Source organism: Bombus flavifrons, chromosome 7 (genome assembly GCF_040668555.2).
Source record: "Bombus flavifrons isolate JBK064 chromosome 7, iyBomFlav1_principal, whole genome shotgun sequence".
Classification (NCBI taxonomy): Eukaryota; Metazoa; Arthropoda; class Insecta; order Hymenoptera; family Apidae; genus Bombus; species Bombus flavifrons.
The window spans coordinates 2,131,660-2,158,795 of record NC_138448.1 but is presented as its reverse complement, the minus strand read 5'-3'; the positions used below and the strand labels follow the sequence as shown (position 1 = coordinate 2,158,795).

At 32.9% G+C, this 27,136-nt stretch overlaps 8 protein-coding genes across 12 annotated transcripts; 6 read left to right on the top strand and 2 right to left on the bottom strand.

Annotated features, from left to right (window-relative positions):
• Positions 1–197: 197 nt before the first annotated feature.
• LOC138181601 (ATPase family gene 2 protein homolog A) lies at positions 198–3,284 on the top strand. 2 transcript variants are annotated; one of them, XM_069116571.1, is made up of 6 exons: positions 198–351; positions 626–822; positions 886–1,071; positions 1,138–2,534; positions 2,610–2,873; positions 2,945–3,284. In XM_069116571.1, the coding sequence occupies exons 1-6, from the start codon at positions 332–334 to the stop codon at positions 3,272–3,274; spliced, it is 2,394 nt and encodes a 797-aa protein (XP_068972672.1). In that variant the 5' UTR covers positions 198–331; the 3' UTR covers positions 3,275–3,284. The 2 variants fall into 2 exon arrangements, with proteins under 2 accessions (XP_068972672.1, XP_068972673.1); XM_069116572.1 differs by lacking the exon at positions 198–351 and having other exon boundaries at positions 684–822; positions 891–1,071.
• Positions 3,285–4,714: 1,430 nt separating this feature from the next.
• On the top strand, positions 4,715–6,683 carry LOC138181606 (nucleolus and neural progenitor protein). The gene is made up of 5 exons (XM_069116582.1): positions 4,715–4,995; positions 5,124–5,547; positions 5,621–5,791; positions 5,867–6,078; positions 6,161–6,683. Exons 1-5 carry the CDS (start codon positions 4,920–4,922, stop codon positions 6,607–6,609), a joined length of 1,332 nt encoding a protein of 443 aa, XP_068972683.1. The 5' UTR covers positions 4,715–4,919; the 3' UTR covers positions 6,610–6,683.
• A 1,333-nt stretch (positions 6,684–8,016) lies between these two features.
• On the bottom strand, positions 8,017–9,719 carry LOC138181612 (uncharacterized). Of its 2 annotated transcripts, XM_069116591.1 has the most exons (6): positions 9,407–9,719; positions 9,141–9,305; positions 8,868–9,053; positions 8,502–8,792; positions 8,338–8,422; positions 8,017–8,245 (listed from the first exon to the last, which is right to left on the bottom strand). In XM_069116591.1, the coding sequence occupies exons 1-6, from the start codon at positions 9,468–9,470 to the stop codon at positions 8,233–8,235; spliced, it is 804 nt and encodes a 267-aa protein (XP_068972692.1). In that variant the 5' UTR covers positions 9,471–9,719; the 3' UTR covers positions 8,017–8,232. The 2 variants fall into 2 exon arrangements, with proteins under 2 accessions (XP_068972692.1, XP_068972694.1); XM_069116593.1 differs by having other exon boundaries at positions 8,017–8,422.
• Positions 9,720–9,866: 147 nt separating this feature from the next.
• On the top strand, positions 9,867–11,553 carry LOC138181611 (uncharacterized). Of its 2 annotated transcripts, none has more exons than XM_069116590.1 (4): positions 9,867–10,264; positions 10,387–11,007; positions 11,114–11,255; positions 11,378–11,553. In XM_069116590.1, the coding sequence occupies exons 1-4, from the start codon at positions 10,174–10,176 to the stop codon at positions 11,412–11,414; spliced, it is 891 nt and encodes a 296-aa protein (XP_068972691.1). In that variant the 5' UTR covers positions 9,867–10,173; the 3' UTR covers positions 11,415–11,553. The 2 variants fall into 2 exon arrangements, with proteins under 2 accessions (XP_068972691.1, XP_068972690.1); XM_069116589.1 differs by having other exon boundaries at positions 11,114–11,301.
• Positions 11,295–12,738, bottom strand: mRpL4 (mitochondrial ribosomal protein L4). The gene is made up of 3 exons (XM_069116588.1): positions 12,295–12,738; positions 11,805–12,213; positions 11,295–11,734 (listed from the first exon to the last, which is right to left on the bottom strand). Exons 1-3 carry the CDS (start codon positions 12,721–12,723, stop codon positions 11,589–11,591), a joined length of 984 nt encoding a protein of 327 aa, XP_068972689.1. The 5' UTR covers positions 12,724–12,738; the 3' UTR covers positions 11,295–11,588.
• LOC138181614 (DNA replication complex GINS protein PSF1) lies at positions 12,683–13,766 on the top strand. Of its 2 annotated transcripts, none has more exons than XM_069116597.1 (4): positions 12,683–12,823; positions 13,025–13,089; positions 13,158–13,464; positions 13,536–13,766. In XM_069116597.1, the coding sequence occupies exons 2-4, from the start codon at positions 13,055–13,057 to the stop codon at positions 13,677–13,679; spliced, it is 486 nt and encodes a 161-aa protein (XP_068972698.1). In that variant the 5' UTR covers positions 12,683–12,823; positions 13,025–13,054; the 3' UTR covers positions 13,680–13,766. The 2 variants fall into 2 exon arrangements, with proteins under 2 accessions (XP_068972698.1, XP_068972697.1); XM_069116596.1 differs by lacking the exon at positions 12,683–12,823 and adding an exon at positions 12,846–12,945.
• Positions 13,767–16,176: 2,410 nt separating this feature from the next.
• On the top strand, positions 16,177–21,795 carry cact (NF-kappa-B inhibitor cactus). The gene is made up of 3 exons (XM_069116584.1): positions 16,177–17,345; positions 18,555–18,907; positions 21,313–21,795. Exons 1-3 carry the CDS (start codon positions 16,894–16,896, stop codon positions 21,708–21,710), a joined length of 1,203 nt encoding a protein of 400 aa, XP_068972685.1. The 5' UTR covers positions 16,177–16,893; the 3' UTR covers positions 21,711–21,795.
• A 2,133-nt stretch (positions 21,796–23,928) lies between these two features.
• On the top strand, positions 23,929–26,856 carry Stip1 (Stress-induced phosphoprotein 1). Its single transcript, XM_069116575.1, has 3 exons — positions 23,929–24,253; positions 24,652–26,189; positions 26,274–26,856. Exons 1-3 carry the CDS (start codon positions 24,245–24,247, stop codon positions 26,344–26,346), a joined length of 1,620 nt encoding a protein of 539 aa, XP_068972676.1. The 5' UTR covers positions 23,929–24,244; the 3' UTR covers positions 26,347–26,856.
• Positions 26,857–27,136: the final 280 nt, after the last annotated feature.

The window sequence follows — 27,136 nt, the reverse complement described above, 5'->3', positions numbered from 1 at the left end:
TTATACTATACTAGCTCCTTTAAGTAGGATGTTTTTATTTATTTACGGGTTAATTCATGAAATTAAAAAGTATGACCTAACTTTATTTAGCTGCGCTGAAAAAATAATTAAAATCTCTAATGTTAAAGTAATATCTTTCCACTTAGAAATGAAATGAATATTTTACATTATATATATCGGAATAATGTCTGTGACGTCATTCAAAATGAATATGTTGTTCGTGTATCATCATTGAATACTTTATTTGTTAACCATTGCCATCATCCACTTATTAGAATTTATGTATATGTATATAGTCTAGGTGTTGCATGCCGAGCAAGGACATGTTATCATGGCGGACGGCATTTCTCTGTAAATATTTCTATGGATTTTTATATTTTTATATTGATTTTGATACTAAAAATTGCAGGTTGAGAATAATCGTGTAAATTTGCACGCATTTTACAAAAACTGCTTTTACTGCATTTGATACAAAACATTTGTATGTGATTTAGAGGTTATGTTCTCCCACCTGAATACTTATTTAGTACTTTCAATAAAACATGTTTCAAAAGGCTATGTCAAAAGATAGTAGAGTGGAAACGTTTTATGAATTATATCCAGCTAATTATTTCTATCATTTCAGAATGATACCAAAAGGAAAAGAAAGTGGGAGGAAAAGTCTTTCTCCTTGGATGACATGTGAAACATGTCAGAGCATCTTGACACTAAAGGATCTAGAAGTACACAACACTAATTGTCCACCTAATCTTGTAACATGGAATCATAATTTCATTTACGGTGATATATTATACAGTACCGTAGAAACATATAATCTATCAGGTATATATGCTCTTATATTTACTATTGTTTGAACCACTTTTATATAAGTGTTTCTTTGCATAGAACAGCCAAAAAATATTCATGTAAGAGCATTGGATGATATGGTATTTATATCGCAATCTGCCTTGCAATTATGTGAAATTGCAATAGGGGATTGTGTTCTTGTAATTGCTGGAGAAAGTAAAGTTGTTAAAACTGCTTGGCCAACTAAGGATAAAAGTTTAACAAGTGTTTCGTTAACAAAACATGGTAAAATCTTTTATTGAATCTTCCAAAATCTATATAAAAATTTTTCTACCCATACATTTTTTACAGCAATAGAATTAAATAACCTCCGAGGTTATGTTAAAATCGAAAAATTAAATTCTTCTGTCGATATTGCCAAGGAATTTGTAATCTGTGGTGTTGGGAAACATATATTGCCAGAAGCAACCACGGAACTTAACATAATACTTAAGAATCATAATGAGCAAAAAGTATTTACTATAGGTAATAAATTCAGTGTGCCTTTTTATGGCAAGAAATTAATTTATAAAATTGTCAAAGTTACATCAGATGACTGTGAAAATGTTAAATTGTCTGAACAGTTTAAACAATTGAGCATAACAGATGAAACACGTAATACCAAATTGTATAAAGCACTGTACAACACAAAATGGACGATTTTAAATGAAGAGCAAGAAAAAAGAAAAGAAGAATATAAAAAATCTAAATTTAAAATACAAGATATTGGAGGTTATGATAACGTAATAGAAGATATCAAAGATGTTCTTGATATTGGTCTTGGTCTGTACCAAAGTATTGGAAATTTTTACATTAGTAAAGGAATATTATTATATGGCACCTCTGGTGTTGGCAAATCTGCTATCGCCAATGCCTTGATATCGCAATATGATATTAATTCTACCACTATTTACAGTTCAGATATTTATAGCAAATCTTCAGGCGAAACAGAGAAAAAATTGCAAGATATTTTCATGGAAGCTAAAGATAAAGCTCCAAGCATTATTCTAATAGAAGAAATTGATAGTTTATGCCCTAAAAGGAGTACTTCAAGTACAGATCATGAAAGAAGAATACTTTCACAATTGACTGCACTCTTTGATGGAATACAAAATGCAAATGATAATGTAGTAATACTTGCCACAACTTCGAAATTGGATCTTGTAGATAATTCTCTTAGAAGACCTGGTAGAATAGACAAAGAATTCGAAATTCATGTACCTACTACCAATATGCGCGCAGAAATATTTAAAAAAATGTTATCAAAAATACCGAACACTTTATCCTTAGAAGATATACAAAATATCGCTTTTGTTACTCATGGATTTGTCGGCGCCGATTTATATGGTTTATGTTCTCAAGCCGTTCTGAATTCTGTAAAATGTCAACAGAAAACTAACACTGATCTTTCGTTAAAAGTAACGATATCAAACTTTGAACATGCTTTAACTGTCACAAAGCCGTCAGCTATGAAAGAAGTTTTAATAGAAGTACCGAACATCCAATGGTCGGATATAGGAGGTCAAAAAGACCTAAAATTAAAATTAAAACAAGCTGTTGAGTGGCCACTGCGCCATCCCGAAGTGTTTCTCAGGATGGGTATAACTCCACCTAAAGGTGTTTTAATGTTTGGTCCACCAGGTTGTTCTAAAACAATGATTGCAAAAGCTCTTGCAACAGAAAGTAAAGTAAATTTTTTAAACATAAAGGTTAGGCATACTAAAGTTTAATTTAAAACTTTTCCAATCAAAAAAAAGAAGAGATAAAAAATACAACGTTTTCAGGGACCAGAATTATTCTCAAAGTGGGTCGGTGAATCCGAAAAAGCCGTAAGAGAGGTATTTCGAAAAGCAAGACAAGTATCACCTTCAATAGTATTTATTGATGAAATTGATGCACTAGGAAGTGAAAGAGGTTCTTCGTCAAGCGCCGGAAGCAACGTGCAAGAGCGAGTTCTAGCACAATTATTAACAGAACTGGATGGAGTTACTGCGTTAGGCAGCGTTACTTTAGTGGCAGCAACTAACCGACCCGATAAAATTGATAAAGTTAGTTACATTTTAGAAAACAGCTATATTTATCATAGATGTTTATTAATTAAAATGTTGCTTTTTTACAGGCACTTCTTCGTCCTGGTCGTTTAGATAGGATAATATACGTGGCATTACCTGATTATGAAGCCAGACAAGAGATTTTCGATATAAAATTAAGAAATATGCCAATCGCCGAAGATGTACATATTCAAGATCTAGTTGATCTTACAGAAGGATATTCTGGAGCAGAAATTCAAGCAATTTGTCACGAAGCTGCTATAAAAGCACTTGAAGAAGATTTAAATGCTACTATAATCACTAAAGAGCATTTTAAAGCAGCATTGGCTATAATCACTCCACGAACACCAGCGTCGTTAATAAATTTATATAATGAATATATGAATAAAATACATTAACTATAAACAATTTACTTTCACGTAATAATTGAATTTGTCTATATTTACAAAGATTATTAATCGTCTATCAACACCTTTCTATTATTTTAATACCAAACTTCAGACTTTTATTTTAATAAGATTAATAAAATTTGTAGTCGTGTAATTGCAAATTACATTGCCGAGTCAAATGTCGGTAATGACAAAATGTGAACGACCTTATGGGAAAAACGATTTAAAACAGATGATCGAAAGGTATGATCGAAAGGGTGAAGTATTTTATCATTTGATGAATGCAATAACGGTCAACTTAAATATTGTTTTAGTTGCGGTTGCTATCCACCAATGGATCCACAATGTCCACCTTGTTCTATATCGTACCCGCCTCAACCTGTTTGCTGCTATGCGTGTCCTACTCCACCATGCAAATTGGAACCAAAACCTAATTGTTGTCCACCTATGCCAGTCACCTGCATGCCATGTCCGCCTCGACCTTCACTCTTACCTTGCGCCCCACGCCCTTTCGTTTGTCCACCCTGTACAGGTCACCCGTGTATTACCTGTGCACCTATACCTAAACCAGTCCCAGCTCCTTATGAAGCCGGTCCTGTCTTCAGGGCACCTGTTATTACTGGTGGATTATTTTACGTTGGAACAATCAGGTGTTATCCGTGTTTATCATATGCTTGTTGAACCATATCTCGCCTATTTTACACTCCAATCCCAATGGGTCCTTCGAATATAATTACCTCACGAATAAAGCATTTATTGTTCAGTGTTAATGATGTTTGATCTGAACTTCGTGTTGTATATAAATATTAGTATACATTTCGTATATAAATAAATATAAAACAAATGTTATTATAACAATATTCAGCCCTTTCGCTCAAGATAACCGCGCTATTCAATTAGTTTTTAGAATTAATAAATCTTTACTAATTTTTAAATTTACAAGTGATTTATGATGGATAAAAGAATATGTGATCTCTGTCCACTAGATCATTTTAATAGAATCGGTTGCATGGTAACGACATGTAACTGGCCTTTATTAAATATTGTTCAACAAAGAACTAATCAACCATATTTACGAAAATTAGAACCAATAAAAGGTGTCAGGTAGGAATTTAATAGTAATTTATTGAATCTGAACATAATAGAGATTTCATACATAATGTAATACATTCATTACTTGCGCCTTTATCAATGTATTTTAATTGTGTATTGGAGATTTAAACAACCTGCAAATTCGCCACAACGTCACGGGTCATGGACAAATTTAATGTACCGCCCTATTGTGCAAGGAGGTTTCAGATATTATGGTGTATATAAATTACTTCCTCTTGATCTTTCACCAAGTTCTCCTGTATTGTCTCGTCCTGCCCCTGTTCCACCTACAGATTTTCGAGGAATAACAGTATATTGTTGTCGATAGCATTGGCTACATGCGTATACATGTATTACATTTTATGCACGAATATATATTACATTTATGTAAATTTGAGCGTATATGCTTCATTTCAATTTATACACTATAAATTATAAGGCATTAATAAAAATAAATAAGATGTATTAGCGCGTTCTTCGTATTACATGAGTAAGAAGTGAGGTTATGTTCTTCTTTATAATTAGTACTAAAAATCAATTATATTTAAAATAATTAATCAGCATGGAAGCAATATGGAATCGCATGCAATTAGAACGTCCTCCCAATGCAACTTGTTATGTCGAACGTCATAAATTTGGTAAGTTTAATTCTGCTTGTAAATAAAACAATAAAAAATGTTGTGATATACATTTTTTATACGAAAGGCGAATAATCTTCCATTTAATAAATAGGTACATGATATTTTTTTATTTTTGTCACTATTAGATGCATCTGCATTTCTATTAACACTGGACAAAATTATAAAAGATATAACTTCTCAAGAATTATTGCATAAAGAAGCAGCAATTTTAAGCAGATTAATTTATCGTATGAAAAGAAAGTTTCGAAATGACAAAGGTGTCAAATCAATGTCTAAAATAAATAAAGTTTTGCTCAAATATTTGTCATTATCACTTGAAAAGGAATATGAAAATTTGAAGAGCTATGTTGAAATAGATGAAAAATATATTACATTATCTAGTAAACAAATGGTAGAATATGTTTTGGTTAAAACACAAGGTTTTGCAAAACTTATGTTACGTTTGGAAGAGGTCTCTAAACATGCTGCATATTTTCTTAAATGTAGAATAAGTTTAGGTCATGCCTGGTCTACTGCTATCACTGCATATGCTGTCGTTAGTAGAATATGGTATGTTATTTTTTTATTACATAGTGTAAATTTATAAACTATAGCTATGGAGTATTGGTATATTTTGCTACAGGATTTTGTCAAGGTATTTAGTTAAGAAAGCATGTACATGGTATAATGACTTATACCAATACCTATACTTTTTTGAATTTGTTGGATTATCTTGGCTACCCAAAGACTACGAACTTACAAATGATTTAAAATCATGGCTATCAGTACCATGGATAGATAACCCTATCTCAAGGCATGTAAAAGAAAATAAATATAATAAATTATTATACAAAACTGTTATAGTTTTAAAAAATTTGTATTTATATAGCATTCCCAGCGATTATGGATTAAAGAATACAATGTTTAAATTAATTACCCCACGTGAATATGATTCAGATGAAGATCTAGATTGTGATATACAAGATTACAACAAAGAAACAAAATCTGAAAATACATTTTCATGGGTTGGAAATAAAAATGCTATACATGTTTCAGTTCCAAGTGAGATAAAAAATGTTGTCTCTAATGATGATGCAGGAGGTATAAAAGCAAATTTACGAATCATATAATAAAAAGAAATATTATTTATATATAATATATTTATAAAATTTATTTTTCATAGAAATTATAGATCGTCATACTTTTAATTTGAAATATATTCAAAATACATCAATAGCTGATAGAAAGGAACATAAAAAATTCACAAAAATTGGAGAAACAAAAGGAAATACGGCATATATTAAGGGCAGTAATCGAGAATCTTATTTCGATGATGTAAGAGACGAATTTGTAACCAAAAAGAAGAAGAAAAATCCCGAAAAAAAATTAAAAAATTTAATGGTAAAAAATACCTCAAAAGGATTAATTACTTTCGATGATGTCAATAATATATCAGATTTAATAATACTTCTAAACAAAGAATCGTATCATGGTTTGGATAAATTAAAATGGAATATGATTAGAAATAAAGGCAAAAGATTATTAGACAAGTTGGAAATTTGTTCTGATGGAAATAAGCAATCAATTCCATTAAAAAAAATAATGAAACGTATAAAAAATTGGATTGCTTAAATACAGTGTATGTGAATATATGTTAATATCGAATGTAAAAATAATATAAAAATAAATATTATATTTTTTATGAAGGGAGTTTTTCATTATCTTTTATTTTCCTAACATGTTTTAAACATGGTCTAAGAAAAAATAAAAAATAATAACGGTGTATTTAAAGTGTTCGATATATTTAATTTATTGCACTTGATAACGTAAGAAAATTATGGTACATTAAATATTCTTATTTAGAACAACGACATTGCAAAATAAAAATATTTATAACAATAATTAAAGTAATTATCCCTGAGTAAATAACGTTTTTCTTGTTTCGATGAAGCATACCGGCATAGAAGTACAAAATATATGACAAATAATCAGTACATGTCGATATTCGGATACAACCAATTCGTATACAACTGTGGTCTCATCCTCCATTTTAATCCAAGATCAAATTGTCTTTTCTTCATATTGTTGAAGCAACAAGCACGAAATTGTCGTGTTCCACATTTCTCGGCGCATTCTCTGCCACACTGTTCGCAAGGTAAAGTTTCTCCAAAGACCCATAATGCGCATACTATATTGCAAAAAATATGTTTTTCTTATTTATATTTATATATACATTTTATTTTATTCTAACTAAAAGAATTTGCTAAAAAACGAGTTAGCAATATTTAAAGTACTATTAAAAAATTATTTGTTTAAAAAAGTATAAAGGAACGTATTTGATGCATTTATGTATGTTACGAAAGGGTTGTACGTTCATCAATGAATGTTAAGCAAGTAATCACAAGTTATTGCATCTATATAGGGCATAAGCTAATGCATATTTCGACTAGAGTTTCTTCTTCTTCTTCTTCTTCTCCTTTTTTCCGGTTTATATTAATAAAGAAAGAATATTATTTAAAAATTGACTGTACTTATGTTTTATCTTCTTTAATGAGAAGTACAGCAATAAATGCAATAACATCGTAACAACTGCTTTAAGTGGTGTGCTGTATAATGATGTTATCAGCTTCAAGTGGAAATTATATTATAATCTCTAATCCGATCTATTTTAAATCTGTTTTAGAATATTCGAGCAAAGTAACTATTTCATAAATTTCAGAATATTTCCACTTATAATAAATATTTAAAAAATATATTTTCTATTATGAGAAGTAAATATTGCTTACCTATGAAAATTAGCGCCACATAAGTGCAGTTCATTTTCTGGTTCGATAATTCACTGTCAAATAAAATAATAACTGTAGTTATTATATCGTCTATCATGTTACACACTTTTTGTTAAATTCAAATAAAAAAGAATTATAAAAAAGTGATAGAATAGTACACGTATAACACTCCAAATTTATGTCGGATCAATTTTTCTTATCTAAATTTAAACAACACGACTTGAAATGCCAATTTTGAAGATGCCAACTTACGAATCCTTTGTGGATGAGCGCTGAACGGCAAGTGATAATCTTTCCGAGGACCGCTGGTTGAAGATATATCTCCCCACCAACTCCTGTTTCCACCTTAATCCTTAACGCACACGCAATTGCATTTTCTGTCTTGACATGATATTTAGAGAGATTTCTGATTCGAAATTTTGCTATAATGAGAATTCGCTTTGTACGAATATAGATCTATCAGAACTAATTATTTTATAATCCTAAAAAGATTGTGAAGAATTTGGTAATAACATAAACACATCAAGTTTCATACATAGAAGTGTTAAGCTCTTTGTCTTATACATTTATTTACTTTAATAATAACACTATGTAGATGATGAGGATAACGTCACCAATTTTATAGCTTGACGCGTTACTAATCTGTGATAACATTTGAACTGAAAATAGAAAAAGGTAGTTAGATGCATATGTTCATTTTCTTTTTAGTTTATATGCCTATATTGGAACGAATCGAACTAGGATAATAAACGATTCTTTCTCTGCGTTTATAATCCGTGTGTGGTATAGAAATTTCACACTCTAATAGCAATGGTTCCAAAGGATTTTTTACGATTGCACTGCGTGTTGCAAAAAGGATGTTCTTATATTTTATTGCTTCTACAGTTTTATCATAATAATTATTGACTTCAGTTCCTTCTATATAAATTTTTAGTATCGGTCGCGGCTGTGCTCCGTTTGCTACACATGTTAGATTCAAATGACTTATATTGAAAGAAGAAACAAGAATGGACAGATTAGTTTCTGGCACTGTAATACAATATTAAGCAATAGTGTTATATGTCACATAAATTATTCGATTATTATTTACAACCACAGAGTTACCATAAATAATCATTTTTGTTCCTTTCGTGTCCTCTTCCTGGAAGGTGCTAATCATACAAGTATATTCTCCGCTCATTTCGATCATGGCCATTTTCAAATGTATTATAGATTGTGAATTAGAATGTCTTAAATTTTGTTCAGGATATTCAGCAAATCCATCTATCACTCCTATATCCTGAGGTGGCACTATAGTTGGGTTACAATAAGAAGAAAAAACATCATATATCGAACAGGGTCGCCCAGTTCAAAAAGTTTAATTATGTTTAGTATTACTTGGTGGTATCCATTGATAGATTTGGTCTTTGTTATGGTACCATTTTATTACAAGACCGTTCTCGTCTTTAGTGACATTGTAAATGCAGGAAAGATCGATTGGTCCAGTTCCATTACGCACTACGTGCGGAACGTTCAATGTGTAAATTTTTGAGGCGCATATATCTGGGAAGCAATCATAGTCATAATTGTTCTAATACACTTTGAATCTATTAATCATAGTCAAAAATAACTTTTAATGGCATACGATTAAAGGAGAGGATTACCTGTAAAGCGGCTTTTTACCACTGCTGTGGCAAGCAGAAAAACGATATATGCTACCGACGACATTTTCTACGAAGATTAGTTTTCAGACTGATGAACAATTAAACATGCTTCGTTAATCTTAAATCAAGCGCAGGTGAAAGGTTCTGCGCAGTTACCGATTATATTGTTCGTAGAATAAATATCTTTGGAATATTTTGTAGCGAAAGAAACAAATTTATATTTAAGAGAAACGCTTGATCGTGTTATTTATTTCTTTCAATATTTACAATGATTAATATTTATCATTCTTTTTCTTATAAATTTGTTTGATTTCCTGATCTACTATAGTACATTCCAGCCACTCTTTAAATTTCTCCGGACGCTCCTCTTAGTTTATACTTCTCCTAAGAGATGGCGATTGAAGTTCCGTTAGATTTCAGTTGGAAGCCTCTAGCGCTTCTATAGAGTGCTCACTCACTTAGGATTTTGTGCTTATAAAATATTGTATGTAAATAATAACAGTGTATTAAAAAATTAAATACATGGATTTTGTATTTCTTAATGAAAACATTAAAACGTTTAAATAGTAAAATGATTTTTCAATATTTTGAGTCAATCTGTCTTAAATAAACATTCGTATGACCCTCTAAACGATTATAGATAATATATGGTGAGTGAAATCACTGACTTCAACGTTTCTATTATTTGAATAGCGAGTATGAAAACAAACAGTCACAATTTTTATTGCTAACGTTTATTGTTAAAAATCAATATTATTTTATCAATTATGAATGATGACCCAAGAGAAGTACTTGTTCTTCTTAATTCTTTGGGCTTTGTTGGAATTACAGCACAACAACTTAAAGCATTTATGAAAGGTAATATTATTGATATCTTTTTTTTGTATTTTATAATAGTTAATATTTAAATATTTTATGCACATTGTAACTAGTATTGTTGCATACTGGTTCTAATTCATATTTCTTTTTCTTGGTACAAGATTTAAAGTTGTATAGGAAAATAAAAGATCGTGAAAGACAGCAAAAAAGGGAAGAAATTAAGAGAAAAATAATAGATAAGCAAAAAAATATGATTAAAGAAATTCTTACAGAACAAAAGACAGAGTGTCATTCAGTTGAAAATACTATATCCACTAATTCTTCTAATTCTTATTTTGATGACACCATTGTAAAGGTAATAGTGACAAAGTTATCAAGTGACAAAGAAAATAAAAATCCTACAAATTTTGAAGAAAACTATACAAATGTAGGTCACAAAATGAATATTATACAGTCAAAATCCAAATCCATGAGAACAGAAGATCATTGCAATGTTAAATCTATTGTTGTGCCATGTAATAATATAGAGGTAGATAATAAATCTTGTTTAAAAAATAAAAATAAATTTGAGGGGTGTTTGAAAAAAGATTTCCATATAGAAACACAAAGTACAACAAAAATACAAGATGATAAAATACAGATTCAAGAAAAATCAACACCTTTGCAATCAGTACGTCCTATGAGTGCACCAAACATTTTAGACCACCAGCAAGGATATATTGGAAGCAGCCACACAAAAAGTACATCATCTACAAAAAATACTCATTCTGGAACAAAATCATGTAAGCTTCTAACATGTATCATATTGTAAATATGAACATAAATATAACATAAATACAATTAAATTACAACATATAAATACAATTTTACTTTTTTATCTCAATATAGTTATTAGACCATGGAGATTGCAACCAGACATCCAAAAAAATAAAAATGTTAAAAAGACTGATCCAGTTTTACTTTATCAAAAATATCAACAGGAATGGAAACAAATGTCTTTTCCTGGGGAAGCTAAACATGCAAGCATAAGGTGGGCCATTCGTGAAAAAATGTTAGGTGAAGATCCTCATCCAGCAGTAAGGGTCTTTATTTTTATATAATTATAATTCAGTATTATAATTTCCTTAATATCATTGACATTTGTCCTTGCAGCCTCTTCCTAAAAAGTCAACTAGTATGCCAACATTAAGAAAGAAGTGACCTTTATTCAACTAGAGATGAAAATTTTGTTTTGATATAAATAAGCTTAAAACTGATATTGATAATCATATTGAATTGTTATAAGAAATTAGTGACAGTTACAGAAAATAAATGCAATTTGAAAAGAAGTAGATTGATATTTCATGCTTTTATTTTCTAATTTCTATTGCTGACTAAGTCTAAACTTTGCCATTAATTTTTGATAATCTGGCCTATGTAAATGGTACAATATTTTGTCTTCAATTAAACGTGCAGCTCTTTCAGTAAGAATTAAAGTATTATGTTTTAACATACTGTAGACATTCAGGCCTGGAAAATAAATTTATAATGAAGGTGATATAAATTAAATAACATCAAAATGTATTAATATATAACTTACCATATACAGGCATTAAATTTACATGCTTTATTGTGTCAGTTGCTTCTGAGATGTTTTCAGGCATAATATCATCAGTATCAACAAACAACACAGAAGGTCCCCAATGTCGCTCTTCTATTAGTTGTTCAATATATGATGGTTTATTGGATGGAATTTCCAAATCCTTAACAATATACAAATCATCTTGAGCTAATTTAACAGACAATGTAGATGTAAGTCCAGCAACTCGGCTATAAAAGGGAAGCATGTAAAAATGAGTTGTAGGAGATCTAGGTCCATGTACTACACCACCACCTCTCCATAATGGGGAACGTATACTTGAATGACGGGCACGACCCTGTCCCTTTTGTGGCCATGGTTTCTTGCCACCACCTCTTACTTCTGAACGTACTTTTGTATGTGCATAACACTAAAATGAAAAATTAATTTACCCATCTTGTCATTCTTGATTTAAGACTAATAGGAGTAATTAATGAGATGTAATAATTACCACAAAGCGATACATTCTTTGCCAGCGTATGTTTTCATGAATTATATCTATCCTAGGAGATGCTCCATAAATGTCGGGATGTAGAAAGACAAGTCCTAACTTTTGTCTTTCAACGGTATCCAAATTTTCTAGCCATACTTCGCGCGGTCTTTGGTAAAAATAATTTTCATCTTCATAACTTCTTTTGGAAATGATTGGATGGATTGTTTCCGTGATAGCCTTTGTACAATACGTTACTTGTTGCGAATATGCTTGTAACTTTGTGATAACATTTCTAAGCGATAACATTTCAATAAAAGAGTTTTTTGTTATTGTGTCTAAACACAGTTTATTGTTATAAAAATAACCTAAATGTTTTCGATAATGTTCAATTTGACGTGAGATGTCGCTAGACTCAAAGATTTTGTAGATGTCACTACCATTGAACATGAATGGCTTAGTTTATGTAAGAACTGGTCATTTTTAAATGTAGTCATTATTAAAGTCAGTCGGTAGTACTGTACTCAACAGCTGATGTTCAAAAAATTTGGTACTTATTATTATCAGTAGTATTATATATATTTTTAACTATATTTTTAAAATATGTATGGAAGAAAAGGCTTTAAGCTTATTTCAGAACTAGATTTGTATTCTGATATATTACCATTCAATGTAGGTTGTATGATAAAATAATGTTATGATGATATTAGAGATAATTAAGCAATGATCTAAAAAAATGATTTATTTATAGGAGGTACTTGTTAAAGAAGTTTTACAGGAGATGCAATGTCTCTATGATGCAAATGTAGCAGATAGGTTTGTATAAGGTATAACAATGTAAAAATTAAAACTTAGAAAAAGCTTATTATTGAATAAACTTTCAGCAATGCCATTAGGAATGATGATAATATGGCATTATTGCCATCAGTACAATTGAGACATACAGCATTAAAAAGAAATAAAAGATGTGTCTTAGCATACATATATAACAGAATGAGAAAACTAAGGGAATTACGATGGGAATTAGGGAGCATTCTACCACCAGAAATAAATTCCAATTTATTAAATGCTGAAATTCAATGGTTTCAGTCATATAATAAGTCTTTAGCTAAATACATGAGATCTTTAGGAGAAGACCATGGGTTTAATCTAACAACAAACATGGTACCTCCAAAAACTCCTTATGTAGAGGTATATATAAAATAGATACTCAAACTCTGTTCTAATAACAGTTAAATGTACAAAATGTAATATTATTTCAGGTCAAATGTGTAGAGGATTTTGGAAGATTGGAATTAGATGATGGCCAAGTTATTTTGCTAAAAAAAAATACATATCATTTGCTACCAAGATCTGTTTGTGAACCATTGATACGACAAGGAATTCTTGAACATAAGAGTACATGATATTATTATTTTTATATTCTGTTAAAATAAAAATTATATTCATAAAAAAAATACTTTGTTTATTAGACCCAAATTTTATTGAAATATATATATTTATGAAGTATTTAAAACACTTAAATCTTAATTTTATATAGAAGAAAGTGCATGATTTATTTTTATTCAAAATTGCGTTTAAAAAATTTATGAGCTCGTATATTCATGTTTACTTTCATTAGGAATTTCCCGTGTAAACTTAAATTCCGTATAACAGCGCGCAGTTGATTCAAACAGTTGGAAGCTTGTCGGCATGCGCTGCATTGCGCCTTGTGCTCAAGTGAGTTACTTTATTTGTCTCTATCCTAAGATTTAATCTATTTTTAACCTAATCTTATACATAGAATAATATATGTAACTACGGATTCTTCCCTATTGACAGAAGACGATGCAAGCAATTTATTTGAAATCGATCAAATCGACTAACGTGATCTTCATTTGTTGCACTTGCGACTTGACATCTTCAAACGGGTAAGTGATTACTTAAGAAATATTTCTTATAAATAAATAGTTACTTTTTCCGATAAATTATTTGTATTTTGTTTAAACCTGCTTATAATTTTTATTCGAAAATAATTTAAATATCTGACAAGCAGATTATTGTATAAATAATACTTTTCAATATAATACATAAAAAATTTACAGAGCTGATTCGTAAAAAGGTTCAAAAATATAATATGTTTTATTTTTATTTCTATCATAACAAGGATACAATAAAATGACCTAATACTTTATCCGCTTCAACTTTGAGTCATCGTATTTCTCCAGACTTTGAACACTTAAAACATCATTAATATGTTTAACCTTGTAGAATACAAGTAATTAAGTGATGCTATTGTTCTTTAAAAGACTTGTTTACAATTGAGGACTTTTCTAGACTCTATAGATGAAAATAAAATCGACATCAGAAAACAAATCGTGTGAACGCACTTGATACATATACAATGTACAAAAAGTGAATTCAAGGTGCGATAGCTAAGTTATTGATAATGAATGGTGTATCTATCGATGAACTTTGCAGATGAATTCGTGAACAATACAGATATAATGTGTATGTATACGTACTGAGCTTATCACAGTTAGGTTTTTCCCAGATAGCTTTCGCACTGAATTCTCATTCATCGTTACTATAAAAAAGTTTGGTCACATCTTTTTTCACACAAGGTCAGTGACAAATTTCTATCAATAAATCACACATTATCAGGTCGACAAGGAAAGATTTATATGATTGCACAAACAGAAATAGTATTCATGAAGAATACTCTATTCATTATTAACCAACGATTACATAAAATTATATAATTCGTTTGTCATTGGTCTACAGGTTAAGACTATCATTTATAAGTGCTTTTACAACCTTTATCAATTCACAGTGACCTTTCACTCCCATTTATGTAGTATATTAATGGTAGCTATTGTTTCCGAAATAAGAAAGTACATATTATGACGGCGGTCTGGAAATATCGGTGTACTAACGGTTTGTGTAACGGACGATAAGAAATACGATTTCCCTTTGTTTTAAGGTCGAGTGTTAGTAACCATCTTTGGGGAAAACCGTATTTAAACTCCCATGAATAGGACCGAAATTCACTTTTAAAGCGCATCGTACCAACGTGTCTTCTAGGTATATCCTGGGTAATCCGTAGTATTTGAAATTATTTGTAAATATTGGTAAATCTTCTAACTCGGAAATGCCGATGGAATTTCCGGTGAGTGTGTATCATATGGATTGACAATTCAAAAAGAAAGTAGAACGGTGAAATCTGCATGTTCCTACAAAAACATATGCGCGTTTGACATGCTCGTTCATAATAACTTAACGCTTTCCCATCACTCCTTAAGTACCTAATAAAATTTGATTTGAATTTATCGATAATTCAAATGCGAAATAAAGATTTAAGCCATAGTTCATTAGATTCTTCATTCTCAGTTAGCAAACGGATACCTGTCTTTTTACTTCGTAAAAAATAATAAAGGTAAAGAAACGAATGTCAAGTAGATAAATTACGACCAGGTAAATGACTGTAAAGAGAGAAAATGCGCGTTCATATGCAATGTTGCGACGTCGAAAAATTTCTTCTGCGCCCGATCTGATACTGTAGAAAACTTTAGCATTGAATCTGCTTTTCTTTTAGATCGTTTTGTACATTACCTGAAAAGTAATTTCATAAATAATAATTGATAATTTATTTAGAAATACTCCTATGATATATGTTCGCATATATCGGAAGATAAAGATTTGCTTAAAGAAATGAAATAATCCATCAAACTACTTCCGTGTAAAATTGCGAAATTATTTGCGGTAAATAAGGTGGGATTTCTTTCATGGAGTTTCCGACTCAGCTTTCTTTTTCTAAACTGGTTATCTAAAGAATGCCAAGTTAAATTGAGTACACAGTGTATACGCGCAGCTGGCCCTGCCAGAGGATGATGGGTTTTCCCACCCCTACCTTTCCCCTTTGAGAGCTCACAAACCGCTGATACCGCCAGAGGTTCCACTGTGCGAAGCGGCCATCGTGGAAGTTACTCAGCGCGTCACCTAACGTTACACGATTAGTTCGTTTCCAGACAGCGCGTTGAGTGGAGTTTCGACACAATTACAAATTTGCACGGTTATCGAGTATATATTATTTTGTTTTCTTTCTCTGCAGTTCTCCGTCAGAAACATAAACTTTTATTCAACAGACCTAACCTTTCCTTTGAAACCGTCTTCCTCACTAATACGTGAAATTTTCTGATGAACGCGAAATTATCGTGGAACGACGTGCACTAGCCACCGTTATTTACGAACACACAGTCAAAACGAGAATGCGACGACAACGAGAAACCGAATACACGTAAAGAAGCCAGCTGTTCGAGGCGAACGACAATCGAATGATTGCTCGAATAAACGGAGCAGTGGCGTCGCTTGCGAACGAACGAAACAGAGACGAATGTATTCTTGTTCAGAAAAGGAAGGACAATCGAACGAAATCATAAAAGTCGATTAAAGTATCCGCACGGAAAGCTACATAAATTCGCCGTGTCAAGATTTTAGAGAAGTATACATAGTGGTGTATACACAGTGCGTCGCTCTGTGTGTCTGTGTATATGTGTATACAAGTCGCATGATAGTTTTCCTTCAGGCAGAGCGGGAAATAAGTAGATTTTCGGCCGCGGATTGAATATTGATATCGAAAAGATGTGGCATTCGCCGAGAACGACACCGATGGAGAGCAATGTTCCAGAAAACGAACAACAACAAAAGTGCGAAGATCAACGTAATTCGAGCCACGCCGATTCCGGATTTCTCTCCAGTGGCAATCTCCAAATCAGTTCGGAGCTGTACGACTACGAATTGAATGCTGCAACAACCGCACCCGTCGCCCCGGAACCAATGAGAGCAGATAGCGGCGTGGATCTTGGCTTAAGCGAAAGCTTGAGCCAGCTTACATTGAAACAAGTTACATTAAATCCTTTGGCAAGCGGCAAAGTTCAGGTTGAACCTACCGTCGAATTGACTCCGGTAATCTCCGAGAAACTCGAGCAAGAAGATGCTTCAACGTTGCGACATGAGCCGCATCAATCCCTTGACAAACCGCTCAATAAAGAACCTTGGCAGCTCTACTATACTCAAGACGACGATGGTGACACGTAAGTAATCTAGATATTATGTATTTCTCCCTTTCAAAACAAGTTTGACCTACTTTTAACAATATATAAATTCCGATTAAGTTGGCACGTGTCGTGTCATGTGCGTCACAAGTAGAATCGTAAAGACGTCATGTTTCTGAAATTTCTGATATGACTAACGAGATCGTTAGCGAGCAAAATAAAGTGATAGTTAATTTCACGTATATATATGCAGATCGGCGCATGCTCCGTTTCGAAGCAACCTGTAGCCCGCGTTACTTTCAAGAGTTTTAAGTGACATTATTGTTTTCGAGCGTATCGGTCGATATTACAATAATAATAACGTATTCCGTTCAATGGATGTTTTTCTTTGTATGATGAAACAATGACTTGATTTACATATAACCTGTTTCCTTGTATCGATTAAAACGTAGGAAGTGTTGTTTTATATAATACACGTAATACATATGCATAGTCTCATAAAGAAAGCATCGTAGATGTTAAGAATTTTAAACAAAACAAATAAAAAAGATAATTGTACCATCGTTCCGTTTAAATGATATGACAAATGGTATTTTAAGATAAATGCCTTTATCAAGTACAGCTGTTGTTTTTCTGATCATACGAGAAATATGTTAATCGAAGCAAATATTGTTACGCGTCATCGTATGCGCGTAGATCGGCCGATCGTCTTATACGCTTTTCGCAAGGCGAAGCACGTTGACCAATTAAATTATTGTAATCGCGAGATATACATCCAAGAGATCCTTTCAAATTGTGATACATCAAGGAGAGTACAAGGCGACAGGGGACGATAGGACCAATGCCTTTCAGGGATAACTTCCGGGGAACTTCAAACAATTATATACAAATTTTTTTTACGCCATTTTCCTCTTTTCGTATTATAATGTGTAATACGAGTTATACAATTAGAAAATTCTATCAAAACGTTGCACGCGTCGTCATTGAATGACGAAACATTGACCTTTGCACAGAGAAAATAAACTGTGAAACAAATTCTGAAATGAGGAAAAGAAATTATAGTGGCGCTTCGAGGTCGAAGCCTACTCGCGTAAATACGTACATTATCTCCACCAATGACCAATGTAATATCGCGATTACCCATTGCAGAGCGAAAAATTGCAACACATTCTTTTTCATCTTTATGCAAACGTCTTTCCTTAAAGCGATTAGTAATCATTTATTTTTTTCTCTCTCTCTCTCTCACAGGCTACTTCATATGGCCATAGTGCAAGGCTTTCTGGAAGCTGCGTTCAGCTTGATAAGAATGGCGCCACATGCCTGCCTTTTAAATATCCTGAACGATGACTGCCAGTCGCCCCTGCACCTGGCCGTATTGACACGACAACCGAGGATTGTTAGGCGGCTTATTTTGGCGGGTGCAAATCCGGCAATGAGGAACTTCCGCGGAAACACAGCCCTTCATTTAGCGTGTGCTACCGGGGATCTTGCCTCCGCAAAGGCCCTTACCGATCCGTTAACACATGTTGAAAGGAATTACCTACGCCAAGGAAAGGAAATACCTGCCCTGCCACAAAACCTAGAACAAAGGAATTACGATGGTAATTAACAAATTCGTACTCTTCATTTTTTATATTCGCCATTTCACTTTGCTTACTCTAACATTTCTCAGTGAATTAACATTTGTTTGTTTATTTTGCTTAAATCCCATCAGTGATAACATTTTATGAATGAATGAATAGAATAGCAATACAAAGTAGTTTTAGTACATTCGTTAAATCCTTGAACATTTGACGATGATATATGACACAAAAAACACTGAGGATAAAGCCTGTCCTTATTAATGGACAATAGAAAGAAACCCATGGAATAAGATGTTTTGTCAAGAAGGCAGGAAACGCGCGTGACGCGGATTTAGTATCGCTCGCGGAAAGGACAAACGAAGCATCTCGGAAAATCCTAACAACTTTTACCGCATGAAACAACAGTCATTGGCATCGCACGCGCGCGCGCCGCGCACGAAGAACAATTCTGTAACCACGATTATGCGCGGGTTTCCCATGATTTCATCGAGGATCGAGAATGATCCGTTATTCCGTTTATTTCGTTCGGAAATTCCATGAAGTTAAAGTATAATCCCATTATTGACGATTCATGATATTTTTGAGAAAAGTGATCAATGCCACTCGTCACTTTCAAACAGATAGTATTTTTCGAGACATTTCCAAGTAGCAATCGCGTTATTCGTAATTGCAAAGTAGCTTCCTTTTCAGTGACTATTCAAACGAGAATTCGAGCCGCAGCTAAATGTGCTACGGATGCTTCGAAGAAAAGTTTAGTCAGAAATCTTTTCCACTATGCCTTTTGTATCCGTTGTCTATGCATCTTTCACAGACTCCAGTGTAATTACATTTACAAGATTTCCTTTTGCTATGCTAATTTGATATATCCGTGATTTTACGTTAAATATTTCAAATTGCGATGCCTGAATAATCGAACGTTGAACGTTAGCTCTTTTACAAAGCTCCGGAATTCCCACATAACGTCATCCATATACTCCATTCTAGGCTTATAAAATGGATGTACACATGGAATGGCAAGCTGTTGGCGTAACGGCTGATTTTGGACCATGACGAAATAAATTAAGCTACGCTTTTGCTATGGATTTTTGATCTAATCGCAAGCTCGCGTGTCTGTTACTTGATTCTTACGTTGCGTCGTACGTACATACCGGTGACGTACAACGTGCTTTACGTCTTATCGATTTGTCAAGAAAAACGTAAACATTCGCGTGTGTAATTTTATCGAAGCGAACGAAAAAGCACATGCTCGAATAACTAGGCTTAAATTAGAAAGACATACGGCCTTTCGTGATACGTATGATTCAATAGTGGAGCAGCAACGTTAGGGGTTCAAGTGTAGTCGCGGTGATTCGGTCGATGAGACGCGCCTAGAGAATTTCACGGATGAAGCAATTAGGTAGGGGAAGAAGAAAGTGAGGAGAAAAGAGTGTTGCGGTATTAAGCTCGGAATACACGCGACGGAATTTTGGCGCGTCTGTGCGTGCGTGCACGCGCGTTACATCACGCGCGGCGCGCGATGAGACAGAAAGCTCGAAGCAGATGTTTTTGATATTTAAAAATACCTGCGCGACTATTTGCGTGTCGTGATATTCTTGCCTCGGTTCGACTCGATTCGACTTGGGAAACCCCACAATGGCGTGGAAATCGGTGGACACGTATATGCTTTCACCCTTGAACGTTTTCGTCGGAGAGAACGAAACGAGAAAGGAAAAAGAAAGTTAACGATTCTTTCGTTACTCTTGATTCTCTATTTTTAGGGAATGAAAACTGAAGAAATATCCGATGAAAATTTAATCTCCTTGCTTAAGAGGATCATCCATAATAAAGAACAAATCGGTAATTGCCAATACAATATCGTTTAAGTATATCGAGAAATTTCGAAATATATAAATAATCTATTTCTTTATGTACTTCTAACGCAATTGCGTTTCGCGCATCGTGCATCGATACGTCTCGATAAGAATAGAAACATAAATATTTGCGCGGTAGAGATCAGCTCTCTGAAGCTCCCTGTTGCGAGGCGAGTTCAGCTGCAACAAAATTAGTAATTATATTCCGCCAATGTACATGCTGCCGATGGTAACAAGGGAGGTTAATTTTAGCAGTTACTTTGATCGGTACGAACCTAGTTTGGACCGCGGGACGCCAGCCAAACCTCCGACGACAATGATTCACCACGTCTTCCTAGTTCTATCTATATCTTGTAGAAGCATGTGACTCGGTCGCATCGTTATGAAAAGTACGCGTTTCCACCCTCGTTAAAGACGTACGAACGTGTATTGACATAAATGATCTTTTTTTAATCGTAGAACAATGCCTCAAACAAAGTATTCATTCATACGTTATCATACGTTAATAATTCATATATAAATCATATGTTAATCGTTCTATATTTTATGTAGATGTTATACTTTGCGTTTTAGGAGAAATGTGTTTGCACATAGCCGCCTCATCGGGTCAAGTAGAGTTGGTACGGCTTCTGCTACGCCTCGGAGCGGATCTTGAAGCCAGAGAAGCATTGGCGGGGAGAACAGCTCTTCACCTCGCTGTGGAGCATGGGTGTCGGTCAGTGGTCGCGTTCCTCCTTCAGGAGTGCAAGCCTTGCTTGGATACGCAAACCTACGCCGGACTCACTGCATATCAGGTAGCTCTGTGCTACGATATTCAACTCGCAAGGGAATTAGTAAGACTGGGCGCAACACCGGAACCGCTTCCAGAGTCAGATTCCGACAGCAGTGATGAAGACGAAAGCTCTGCAGCTAATAATTATTTACCGGCGATCGTGAGACTTCGACAAAACGTGGTCGGTGTCAAAGTATAGAAATATTTATCGATACGTTGACCAACTTAACAATTCGGTTTGTTGTACGATGAATTATTTAATTGATTATAATATCATCAAAAAATCATTGGTCGTGACGATACATCACGATGCGGGTACATAGGATAGACAGAGATAGTTTGAACTCCGACGAGTGCAAGTATTAATCACATCAAATTGAATATGTTTTATTTACTTAAAGCTAATTAGCAAAATCAATGTGAAACATATTGTAAAAACGAAGAAAACGAAAGAATACACGAGGTAACGAAGGACGAGCAAATACATAAATATGTCTAATGCAAAAGTGCTTCAGTAAGAAGCAACTACTATACTTCGGTAACGAGAGAAACGATAACGTTTGAAACAAATAGAATCGTTGCAATATAGATAATCGACTGTAAAGGATTTACATTTACGCTTAGGAGATCATAGGATCTCGTCCTGTAAATATAGAAGAAAGTATCAGACTTTTTTATTCGAATAGTGTGAGAATGTAACAGTGACATCCGTACGTTTGGAAGTGACTTAAAATAAGAATCTACGCTGATATAAAAAAGTAGAAAAAGTAGTATGTAACAGAACATTCGTAATTTCATTGTTTATTTTAAGGTGTACATACACATAATTTATATTAGATAAAGAGACCGAAATAACACTGATGAATAGGACTATTTATCAAAAAACGTATCAAAGCTGTACTGAGCTATATTACGTCAGAATACTTCGGTATTTTACTGTGAATGTTTAACGTGTATTAATTTCCTCGTTCCCCCTCTCCCTATTGTTGTATATAGTCAAGTTTTGTTAGTATCGTAAATATGTTGTTTTTGCGATATCAGCAGTAAAAGAAGGATAACATTAACGTTGTTACATAACGATGATAATTATTTTTTAGTAATAAAAAGTCTTAGAAAATTTATCACAGATTTTAGAATTTCTTTTGCCGATAAATACGAATAGCGAATGATTGTTAACAAGCATTAGCAAATATATAAGATTCGATTTTGATTATTAGGCAATAAATACAGTAAATACAATATGAAAGCTCAAAGAAGGATGAAATGTTATAGCTAATTTTGCAAAAGCCGGCGTAAAAATATAGAGCAAAGACCGGCTGTTGGTTATTTCGAGTTCGTAATGTGTAATGGTCTAGGCATTCTAAGAAGTCTGGAGACTTATTCCTTTTTGGGGGAGTTCGGTCTGCGAAGTGCACAGGTTCCGGGATATATTTGGCTCTTGGAAAAGAGAGGATTCTATTAATCGTCTACTAATTTTTTGGCTGTAAGTAATAATTCATTTATATTATGTTATATTTACATTAAAAATATAATAATCTGAATCTTCTATCTTTACAAAGTATGTATGTATTATGTTCCTTGTAATGTAACAAAAAATATTCTGAATTGTATGATAAAATATCCGAGTGCGAAATATAATTCTAGAGATAATTTTACGGTTATCGAACTGCTTACGAACGAAAAAATGCAACACGACAAATATCTGGGATTCCCCAGTTACTCCAGTTTGCTGATGGAAATACCAGGTTCTGTGGCAACGAAAGTAATGTCAGATCAAGCAACCTTGGACACTAAACATTTTACCACACAAAGTTGTTCGTACTAATCGTACTTAAAATGCACCTACGTTCGTGAATCATTATAATATATGCACATATATGTCCTTTTTTATTTAATATGCTTCCATGTTCGGATTCTACGATTAACTTGTATCGTAAATCTGAGCGTCCTTAGACTGTAATATTGGAACCATTTTTTAGTGAAATGTATATAATACATTTGTAATATAATGTATATACAAGTTCATACATAAAAATTATAATAATAAGCCATACAAAACATGAATTAAAGGCCAAAATTCTGTTAAAGAGAATCTAAATATCTAATTTAGAGACGTAATTACAATTATGATTGTTTGTGTTTAAGTACATACACATATATATGTATTTATTTAACATATTTTTAAAGATTAAATTATAAGTTAGGAAGAAATGTAAATACAGTAATAATGGTAGTAATATAGTAATAAAATATGATGAAATATAAATGAAAATATAATATTATGTAATTACACATAGAATATACATATGTGTATAGAGAGATCGCGATAGTGAAATATAATCACATATAAAGTGTAATGTACCAACAGTCGACAAAATGTTAATAAATACAATTTATGTATGTATACATTGTGAAGCAGAAAATACTTTACAAATGAATATAGTATAATTTGGATTAAATGTGAAACTAGGCTGGCAATCAAGTTGCATATAAAAGAAGGACAGAACGTTTTTCGAAGGTACTAGAAAATTGTGGAATACAACCACAAAAAGGCATTGCGTATAACTAGTTTCTCGACAATTGAGAAGAGGCGCTAGTTGTCCATTTCTGGAGCTTTCTGAAAATCTGCGCCGGCTCGAGTGTACTTCACGAGTCATCACGTATCTTTGTGAGCATAAAAGAACGAGTTCTGAAAAATAGAACGAAAGTATTACTGTCCTAAAGTCAAGCGTTATGGACCAGGTAAACATTCTTGCCACGTTGATTACTATCACGCATTCCTTAAGGTTAAAAAGTTGCTAATTTGAAAAGCACTGTATTTATCCATGATGCTGTTAATTGAACACGCTTTGTTTTAAGAATTGTCTTATTCCTTGCTTGCCGCACTATTTTCTCGTACATTCTATTAGATTACTACAAAAGATATCGATTCTTGTTTCTTTTTATTTAATTTTTTGTTTTGATATGATCGTTTATATACAAAATCGAACATTTTTTATGCTCGTTAAATAAACGATATCTTTCGCTTCCAAGTTAACATTGTTATAACTCTCTAGAAAGGACGTTTCGATCTTTTGTTACTGCTTGTTTCCTTGAGATTCCAATTTAATGATACCAAATTATTAAATTTAAATTTGCAGGTATATGTACTAAAACAGAAAGGTAATTCTGCTTTACAAGAAGGAAGATATGAAGAGGCTATTAAACAATATACAGAAGCAATTGGCTTAGACGAAAATAATCATGTTTTATATAGTAATAGATCTGCAGCATATGCTAAAGCAGGAAAGTACAAACAAGCTTTGGAAGATGCTGAGAAAACTGTAAGTTTAAAGCCTGATTGGGGAAAAGGATATTCACGTATGGGCAGTGCATTGGCTTATTTAGGTAAATTAAATGCATCTATCAAAGCATATGAAACTGGCCTGCAACATGAACCTGACAATGCCCAACTTCAAAGTGGTTTGGCTGAAGTGAAAGCTCAACGGTTAATGACGTCAAATCCCTTCAATAGACCAGATTTATTTGTGAAGCTTGCAAACGATCCCAGAACCAAAGGCTTTTTATTAGATCCAGAATATTTAAAACTTCTAGATACTCTCAGAAATAATTCAGAGGCTGCTGCTGAGATGTTAACAGACAAACGGGTACTTACAACTCTTAGTGTATTAATGAATATGGATACTGACATGGAAGTAGAAACGAACTCATCTCAGCAATCAGAACCTCCGAAACCTAAACAAGAATCGCCTAAGCCTCAGAAGAAAGAAGAAGAAGATTGTAATACACCTCAGAAGCTTGCACAGCGTGAAAAGCAATTAGGCAATGATGCTTACAAACAAAAGAAGTTTGAACCAGCTCTTCAACACTATAACAAAGCAGTAGAATTAGATCCTACAGAAATTATTTACTTACTAAACATAGCAGCAGTATATTTTGAACAAAAAGAGTATGATAAATGTATCGCTCAATGTGAAAAGGCCATTGAAGTTGGAAGAGAAAATAGAGCAGACTTTAAGTTAATAGCTAAAGCATTCACTAGAATTGGACATGCATACAAAAAGATGGAAAACTGGAAACAAGCTAAAGTGTATTATGAGAAATCCATGTCAGAACATAGAACACCCGAAATTAAAACTCTTCTTTCAGATATTGATAAAATTATCAAAGAGGAGGAAAGAAAAGCATATATCGACCCAGTAAAAGCGGAAGAAGAAAAGGAATTTGGAAATGAAAAATACAAAGAGGGTGATTATCCAACAGCTATAAAACATTACTCAGAGGCTATCAAAAGAAATCCAGATGACCCAAAATATTATAGCAACAGAGCTGCCTGTTATACGAAATTAGCAGCATTCGATCTCGGGTTGAAGGATTGCGAGAAATGTGTTGAAATTGATCCCAAGTTTATCAAAGGATGGATAAGGAAAGGGAAGATATTACAGGGAATGCAACAACAAGGAAAAGCACTTACTGCTTACCAAAAAGCATTGGAATTAGATCCTTCAAATAGCGAGGCATTAGAAGGATATCGCTCATGTGCCGTTTCTGTTAGTTCCAATCCCGAGGAAGTAAGAAAGAGAGCAATGGCAGACCCAGAAGTTCAAAGTATATTACGGGATCCTGCGATGAGACTTATATTAGAGCAGATGCAAAGCGATCCTAGAGCTTTACAAGAGTAAGTATAATCAATCCATTAGATTTATTATATTAGAACAATTTTTTTCATTTTATATTAATATTATAATTTTTTTATTTATAGCCACCTGAAGAATAAAGATGTAGCAGCAAAATTGCAAAAACTTTTGGAGTCGGGTCTCATAGCTATTCACTGAAGATGAAAACATCCGCATTTGTGCATAGCCCTGTGCGACATTTTACTGTCGTCAAGTTCCTTTGATATCGAGGAAACAACGCTGTTCATTATATTTTTGTGTATTAGAAATATGTTATTTAATCAAGCAGGTCGCTTAGTGGCGTATGCATTGTATATCTGTGTTCTGAAAAAGCCATTTTAAAGCATACATTTCGTTGCAAGATATTTTCGAGCGAATACAGTGGCCTTCAGGTCATAGACCATTTTTGAATTGTAAATCTTGTTACAATAGCTGATGCTTTACTATGTCTTACAGAGTGTAACTCTATGAAAATTGATTTCTTATATAATTATAAGTTTTTACATCTTTTGCATAAAGTTACACTTTCACTCGTAAATCATTAATCTCATCAACCTCAAGTACGCAATATTTTAAATTTGTTACATGCGGTCTTAAGTTAAAGAAAATTATTAAACCTAATTAAACTTAATTAGTGTCAATAAAACATTTCCATGCGTTGAACATGTATTTAGATAACAATGTATCTACTTCATAAACCAATACAGTTTTGGTCTAAAGTACTAATACTGTAGCGATGATGGAGAATAATAATAGCTATAATTACAACTAATTATAATAATACTTGTATGATTTATTTAGAGTCAAATTCAGTACAATATAAAAATAAGATAAACAATGTAATTTCAGAATCTGTTTATTACAATATCTTTTGCATCAAAATATACAGAGACTTTCCATATGCATATTTTAATAAAATCTTGTGTTCACATTAAGTTTGCTAAATTTC

Bases quoted from the DNA above. Each gene is read 5' to 3' on its own strand.
- LOC138181601 (XM_069116571.1), top strand. From the start codon at position 332: ATGGCGGACGGCATTTCTCT. The intron at 1,072-1,137 runs GTAAAATCTTTT...CATTTTTTACAG, and splicing joins TGTTTCGTTAACAAAACATG to CAATAGAATTAAATAACCTC. The intron at 2,874-2,944 runs GTTAGTTACATT...GCTTTTTTACAG, and splicing joins GACCCGATAAAATTGATAAA to GCACTTCTTCGTCCTGGTCG.
- LOC138181606 (XM_069116582.1), top strand. From the start codon at position 4,920: ATGGAAGCAATATGGAATCGCATGCAATTAGAACGTCCTCCCAATGCA. The intron at 4,996-5,123 runs GTAAGTTTAATT...TGTCACTATTAG, and splicing joins TGTCGAACGTCATAAATTTG to ATGCATCTGCATTTCTATTA. The intron at 6,079-6,160 runs GTATAAAAGCAA...TATTTTTCATAG, and splicing joins CTCTAATGATGATGCAGGAG to AAATTATAGATCGTCATACT.
- LOC138181612 (XM_069116591.1), bottom strand. From the start codon at position 9,470: ATGTCGTCGGTAGCATATATCGTTTTTCTGCTTGCCACAGCAGTGGTA. The intron at 9,306-9,406 runs GTAATCCTCTCC...ATTGCTTCCCAG, and splicing joins GGTAAAAAGCCGCTTTACAG to ATATATGCGCCTCAAAAATT. The intron at 9,054-9,140 runs GTAATACTAAAC...ACCCAACTATAG, and splicing joins CTATCAATGGATACCACCAA to TGCCACCTCAGGATATAGGA.
- LOC138181611 (XM_069116589.1), top strand. From the start codon at position 10,174: ATGAATGATGACCCAAGAGAAGTACTTGTTCTTCTTAATTCTTTGGGC. The intron at 10,265-10,386 runs GTAATATTATTG...TCTTGGTACAAG, and splicing joins ACTTAAAGCATTTATGAAAG to ATTTAAAGTTGTATAGGAAA. The intron at 11,302-11,377 runs GTAAGGGTCTTT...TTGTCCTTGCAG, and splicing joins GTGAAGATCCTCATCCAGCA to CCTCTTCCTAAAAAGTCAAC.
- mRpL4 (XM_069116588.1), bottom strand. From the start codon at position 12,723: ATGTTCAATGGTAGTGACATCTACAAAATCTTTGAGTCTAGCGACATC. The intron at 12,214-12,294 runs GTAATTATTACA...TTTTCATTTTAG, and splicing joins AAAGAATGTATCGCTTTGTG to TGTTATGCACATACAAAAGT. The intron at 11,735-11,804 runs GTAAGTTATATA...TTTATTTTCCAG, and splicing joins AAATTTAATGCCTGTATATG to GCCTGAATGTCTACAGTATG.
- LOC138181614 (XM_069116596.1), top strand. From the start codon at position 12,877: ATGTATGGAAGAAAAGGCTTTAAGCTTATTTCAGAACTAGATTTGTAT. The intron at 12,946-13,024 runs GTAGGTTGTATG...ATTTATTTATAG, and splicing joins CTGATATATTACCATTCAAT to GAGGTACTTGTTAAAGAAGT. The intron at 13,090-13,157 runs GTTTGTATAAGG...ATAAACTTTCAG, and splicing joins GATGCAAATGTAGCAGATAG to CAATGCCATTAGGAATGATG.
- cact (XM_069116584.1), top strand. From the start codon at position 16,894: ATGTGGCATTCGCCGAGAACGACACCGATGGAGAGCAATGTTCCAGAA. The intron at 17,346-18,554 runs GTAAGTAATCTA...TCTCTCTCACAG, and splicing joins CAAGACGACGATGGTGACAC to GCTACTTCATATGGCCATAG. The intron at 18,908-21,312 runs GTAATTAACAAA...TTTGCGTTTTAG, and splicing joins AGAACAAAGGAATTACGATG to GAGAAATGTGTTTGCACATA.
- Stip1 (XM_069116575.1), top strand. The intron at 26,190-26,273 runs GTAAGTATAATC...TTTTATTTATAG, and splicing joins GATCCTAGAGCTTTACAAGA to CCACCTGAAGAATAAAGATG.